The sequence below is a fragment of the Telopea speciosissima genome, chromosome 4 (assembly GCF_018873765.1).
Source record: "Telopea speciosissima isolate NSW1024214 ecotype Mountain lineage chromosome 4, Tspe_v1, whole genome shotgun sequence".
Lineage (NCBI taxonomy): Eukaryota > Viridiplantae > Streptophyta > Magnoliopsida > Proteales > Proteaceae > Telopea > Telopea speciosissima.
The window spans coordinates 68,359,504-68,365,875 of record NC_057919.1 but is presented as its reverse complement, the minus strand read 5'-3'; the positions used below and the strand labels follow the sequence as shown (position 1 = coordinate 68,365,875).

Sequence of the window (6,372 nt, the reverse complement as noted above, 5' to 3'; positions counted from 1 at the left end):
AACAAATACAAGTGTAAAAGTGTAACAGGTCCTACCATTTGAGAGTAGCAAACCAACTCCCTCTCTTGATGTTGAAGCTTGAATGTTGAATCTACAGGCTTTTTATCTTCACTTGGAGGTGAAATTTGCCAAAAACAAATCCACCAAAGTTGGGTTTTCCCTTCACAACAGACTGAGACTGGCAAGAGGAGGTGAGATTTCGATTTTGGGGTCGAAAACTCGCCGAGGAGCATTTTATATCACTTAATTTGGGTCTGATTCGACCGAGTCGAACCAAGACCAAGCTATGTGCTGAGATCTCGGTCGAGTTTTTGTTGATTTTATGTATCGCTTTTACCATGCCCTCCATATCAGAATCAGACAAACAATCATGATTCACCACAATCTACAAAAGAAGGCTTTCCCAATAGAAAATAAAATGTCTAACTACCCCTTGCTTTTAAGCCTATTGGTATGTTAAGCCTGGGAAAGTCAAAATATTAAGCACCCTTTATACAGCACTCGCACAAGTTAGTGTCTTAATAATGATTGAATACCCACAGGAACAATAACGAGTAAATTGTATCTACCAAATCCAAAGCAGATCCAATATATGAGAAATAGCATAAAACACCCACAGGGCTTCAATATTAATAATCGCTTTTCGAAGGCAAAATCTAAATCCGATTCAACCTTTGAATGTAAAGAAGTGTGCAACTGTTTCAAGCTCGGAATAAATCTTGAATTTATTTCAACTGCTGCAGCTATGTGCATAACCTGGATAAAAAAATCACAGTCCTCATTAGTAACCCATGAGATTAAGGGTAAGGGTTTACCATTAAAATGGCAAAACCAGAGCTGTATGCAATTCTCAGACCAGACACTCGACCAAAACAACATTATGACAATTCTTTAATGGGTGAAGCAAAATCACAATATTTTGTAGAAGACACAAAAACCTACAGAATAGCTCAAGGTTACAGAGATGATCCAAGAGCTTACAGTAGGAAATGTGTCATTGGAAGACTGTGATCTATTGACATGGTCATTTGGATGTACAAACTTTTCACCCCTCTTGTGGCCCAGAATCTCAGAGGCTCTATTTGCAATCACCTGGATAAAGCAAAATAATGAGTTAATATATCACAGATCCTAAATTTAAATACACAGAAGGAAAAAAATGATTAACCTCATTGGCATTCATGTTACTTTGAGTTCCACTACCAGTCTGCCATATAACAAGTGGAAAATGATCATCCAGTTTTCCCTCAGAAACTTCTTGGGCTGCCTGCATTATTGCCTTCCCAATAGATGGATCAAGACCATACTCCAAGTTCACCTGCCATTGAAAACATTACCCCAAGTATATCTTGTGTCAGAGAATAAATCAGGTCCATAATGGAAAATTGAAAATATAGTAGGAAAACAAGATGAGCAATGCCCGATCATTTAGACTATACGCCAATTTTCTTTACATGATACATAAATAAAATTTAACACCATGGGGGCCAGAACCAAACCAAAGTTGCTTACATATATTGAGACACGGAAGCTATAAACTGGCTGATGGTTTTGGGGAATAGAGCTTATGTCCATAGACATCAGCCCCTCTTTATTTATAATAAAGGGAAAACATTCTAGAATGGGTACAAGGACCACAATACCCTCTATGACTAAAATACCCTTGAACCCATATTACAACACTCCCCCTCAAGTTGGTGCATAAATATCAAACATGCCCAACTTGCTAACAATAGGAATAAAACTCGTAACACTAAGCCCCTTAGTAAATACATCAGCTAACTATGCATCTGACTGAACAAATGGAACACAAATAACTCCTTGTTCCATCTACTCCTTGATGAAATGGCGGTCAATCTCTACATGCTTTGTTCGAGCGTGCTGGACTGGATTATGTGCAATGTTGATTGCTGTTTTACTATCACAGTATAGACGCATAGGCAGCTCAACTGGGACACATAGATCCTGAAGTAGACCTTGGAGCAAAGAAGTTCACATATGCCATGGGTCATAGCCCAAAATTCAGCTTCTGCACTAAACCGAGCAACTACAGCTTGTTTCTTGCTCCACCAAGTAACAAGGTTGCCACCAAAAAAATTGCAGTACCCTGAGGTCTCTATCGTCTAGACAACTGGCCCAATCTGCATCAGTAAAGGCCTCAATACGCAAAGGACTATGAGGGGAGGAAAGGACCCCTTTCCCAAGAGCGGATTTTAAATATCTCAAGATCCTATATACTGCCTCCAGATGTGTTGAGTGAGGATCATGCATATACTGACTAACCATACTAACAACAAAAGCTATGTCTGGCCGAGTGTGGGACAGATATATTAGTCTTCCAACCAACCTCTGATAGTTACCTTTGTCAACTAGTTCACCATCCTTGTCCTTGAGATGGGAGTTAGGCTCTAAAGGAGTATATGTTGGTTCACAACCCAACGTTCTTGTATTTGATAAGAGATCAAGAGTATAATTCCGTTGAGAGAGGAAGATATCTTGAGCTGAATGAGCAACTTCTATGCCAAGGAAATATCCCAACTTACCCAAGTCCTTGATCTCAAACTCAGTTCCCAAGTAAGAGTTTAGTTGAGATATCTCATCAACATTGCTTCTAGAGTTCTAGTAATTACAATATCATCTACGTAGACTATCAGAACTGTAACGTGGTCACCTATCTTCTTAATAAATAAAGTATGTTTTGCATTATTTTGTTTATAGCCAATGGACACCATGGCTTTGTGGAAATGTCCAAACCATGCCCTTGGAGACTGCTTCAAACCATACAAAGCCCGTTTCAGCTTACAAACTTTACCATGGGGTTCCTGTGCAGCAATCCAGGAGGGATATCCATATACACCTCCTCTTCAAGTTCTCTATAGAGGAAGGCATTCTTGACATCAAGTTGCTAAAGATCCCATCCTAAGTTGACTACACATGAGAGGATAACTCGAACAGTGTTCATTTTAGCTACTGGAGCAAAAGTTTCTTGATAGTTGATCCCATATGTCCGAGTGAATCCTCTAGCAACCAATCTTGCTTTATATATGTCCACTGTTCCATCTGCCTTCTACTTGACTACAAAAATCCACTTGCAGCCTATAGGTTTCTTTCCTAGAGGAAGAAGTACCAAGTCCCACGTGTCATTCTTCCCAAGAGCCCTCATCTCTTCATTCATTACCTCTTTCCACCTTAAATTAGCCAATGCTTCCTGCCAGTTGTTAGGAATGGAAACAGAGGACAACGATGAGACAAAATTATAAAAGGAAGGAGAAAGGGAGTCATACGAAACCACGTTAGAAATGGGATGTTGAGTGCAAGTTCTACAGGTTTACAAACAACAATTGGTAAATTAAGACTAGGATCACTAGGAGGAGAATACTAACCAGATGGAGTGGAATCTTTTGAAAAAACTTGGATCCGGTAAGGACGGCTGGCTAGGTGCAATGGCGGCGGTAGCATCAACTTGCTTACGCCGAGATCGAACAAAAACCTTTAACAGAGAAGGAGTAGGCGGCTCCCCTTGGACCATGGGCTACTCTTGTTTCTATCCTGTCATACCCTCCTCAAGCTGCTCTCCCTGGACTGAAAGTTGCTCTTGTTCCTGACCTATCACACCCTCCTCAAGTTCAATTGAAGTATCTTCCACCGTAGGCATATCCAGAGAAGCTATTAAGGGCACATCTTCCCTTGGAGAAGACTTCCCCCTGAAAATGTGTAAGAGAGGGATAATAAGCTTCTAACTCAAGAAAGACGACGTCCATCTAATGTAAAAGGAGTTCAATTAAGAACCACTCTACAGTAGGATCGATGACAAGTTGCAGCAGAACATCATAATAGCAGTAAAACCAGAATTAGTAACTTAGGAGGTAGAGATCAAACCAGCCAACAAATGGCTACCAAACTTAGATTAAGTGGAGGTGATGCTGATCAGGTCCTTTGCTTCAAATTACAGCCAATTCTGATGGCTGAATGTTGAGTTATTAAGATAACTCAAAATTAGAAGGTTATGCAATAACTTGCAAACTAGCACTGGAAATGGGCTCCAAAGGGAATCGAGTTTCAGCCTTGATGGGGTGAAGCTTTGCTGCAAGTTTGGTCCAGTTCTGATGACCAGCAGACGAGACCTGAGTTGGTGATGAAATTAGAAGGTTAAGGCTGCAGGACAATCCAGCCAGTCACAAGGGCTCATACTGGGGTCAAGTGGGCGTCTTATTCGTCTGGTTCAATCCTCAAAAGCCTTGCTAAAACAAACTCTAGGCTTCAAAGAAAAGGTGGCTCGATGTTGCAGGAGGAACATGACACAAAACTGATCCGCAGGGGCGCACCTCGATCCTTCTCTAGTGATGATCAGCAACAATCAGTCAAGAGCTTGATTGGGAATCACTTCTGGTCTTCAGCAGCAGTTGATTGCACTTAGTTGCAGTCACAAAACACACCAGGAAATATGGAATGGCTGGGTGTAGTAGACAGTGAGAAGAAGAGGATAGGAAAATAGAAGGTAAGGGATAAGGAGATTTAACTCTCACCAGCCAGGCTCTCAGCAACCCTAAGGTTTCGGCTCTCTCAGCCAGGCCCTCTACCTTCATCCTCACAATTGGGACAATAAAACTTGCATAAGCAATTTTAACTCTTCATTCAAATCGTGGGGAATGGCTACAGCAGCCTTACAATTAATAGAGGGCTATGTTTGCACCTCAAGTTAAAAGAAAATAGAAACTAGACTTTATAGTTCAACCAACATGCAAGGAACAAAATTAGAAACTATAAATAGAAAATGTCTAATTAAAGATAGAAACTTAAGCCTACTTAAGTTTTGGCCTCTTTTTCTTTATGTTTTGTCCTACATCACCATTGTGCCAAATAACTGCGGTGAAGGAGGATGATAACATTTTTTCCCTTCTGAGTGGTAGAATAGCTGAGAAAAATATACCGGAGCCCCTTGGGATCAAACATGCCACACACATGATTACGAGCAAAGACCACACATCCAAAAACTCTAGGTGGCAAAATAAAGGAGGAGGAACCCAGGAGAAGCTCAAGAGGGTAGCAGGATGCCAAAACACGAGACGGAATCCAATTGATAAGGTAAACCGCCAAGAGTACTGCATCACTCCAATATTGGGGAGGAATGGACTTGGCAAACATGAGAGATCTGACCACTTCCAAGAAATGATGATTCTTGCATTCAACCACACCATTCTGCGCAGGAGTGTCAAGACAACTTGTCTGGTGAAGAATCCCATGATCAGACAGATATAGCTGAAAGAGAATGTAGTCCTAGATAGATGATAGGATCTACTAGGAACTAGGTAAAATCAGGATCCGATAAGCTACTGATTTGGTGGGGCAGAATTGATGTTTTAGGACAATTCTAGGGCTAGGTTTATGATAATGGAGATAAATCTTATATGGTTTTAATAGGCAGGTTTAGGGGAGCGAGGGTTTAATGGGGATCGATTGTGGGTAGGTAGGTGATGAGCACATTTATGTGTGAAATCTTAGGATATAAAACATTCATTTTACCACATTGAACAGTGCTACTCAGGTACTTTTTGTCATTTTTCAGGTTTAGGGGCATTTTGGTCAAAGTGGAGAATACATGTCTAATTGGACCGCCAAACGCCAGATTACAAGGTTGAAGATTTTAGTCGGGTTAGCTTTCCAATGCGCAACATTGGAAGTCACTTGATTAGAGCCGATTCGAGTTTAGAAGAAGAAGAAGAGAGAAAAATCAAGCATAGGGGCATAACGGTAAGAATCAAGAATCTTTCAAAAGATATCGGATATTGGGCTCATATTGTCTGGAATTTAAAATGGTGTAACTTTAATTCTCGGGTTAGTTCCATCTGGACCTAGGATAAAAAGATATAGCCCAAAAACGATTCTTAGTGAAGTTGGAATTTAGGATAAAAAAAAATTGAGAAAAATATCTTTTCTCTCTAATCTCTCTCCTAACTCTCTCGGATTCTCTCTCGGATTGTATTTCTTTTATTTTGGTAAATTCGGTTTCTATATCTTCCCTCTCCCACTTTCTCTTAAATTCCCTCATCTCGCCTATCTCCTTCCCATCTCCCTTTCATGAGCTCTCTCCCCCATATAAAACCAATCTTGACCGCACTCCACCCGCTCTCTCTCCCTTCAGTCCTTCGTTTTTTCTTTTTCAGTTTTAATTTTCTATTCTAGAATGATAATAGCAGCAGTAGTGCCGTTCCTCTTCGTTATACCCGATCTTTCATCCTCTTCTTTTTATTTTTAGTTTTTAGATCTTATGTAATTAGGTTATCATATGTAATTTTATTTTTTTAGAATCATTGTTAGGATAAATTTTATTTCCCCATCTCTTCGATCATATGTGTAATCTTCATTATACAC

General features: G+C 40.2%; 1 protein-coding gene across 4 annotated transcripts in view; it reads right to left on the bottom strand.

Annotated features, from left to right (window-relative positions):
• The window catches only part of LOC122658045 (fumarate hydratase 1, mitochondrial), a 44,162-nt gene that overhangs the window by 21,660 nt on the left and 16,130 nt on the right, over nt 1-6,372 (bottom strand). For all 4 annotated transcript variants that reach the window (XM_043852905.1, XM_043852907.1, XM_043852906.1 and 1 more), the window contains 3 exons: nt 1,169-1,318; nt 982-1,092; nt 673-756 (listed from right to left, as the gene is read on the bottom strand). In XM_043852905.1, coding sequence (XP_043708840.1) covers nt 673-756; nt 982-1,092; nt 1,169-1,318 — 345 coding nt within the window. The remainder of the gene's footprint in view (nt 1-672; nt 757-981; nt 1,093-1,168; nt 1,319-6,372) is intronic.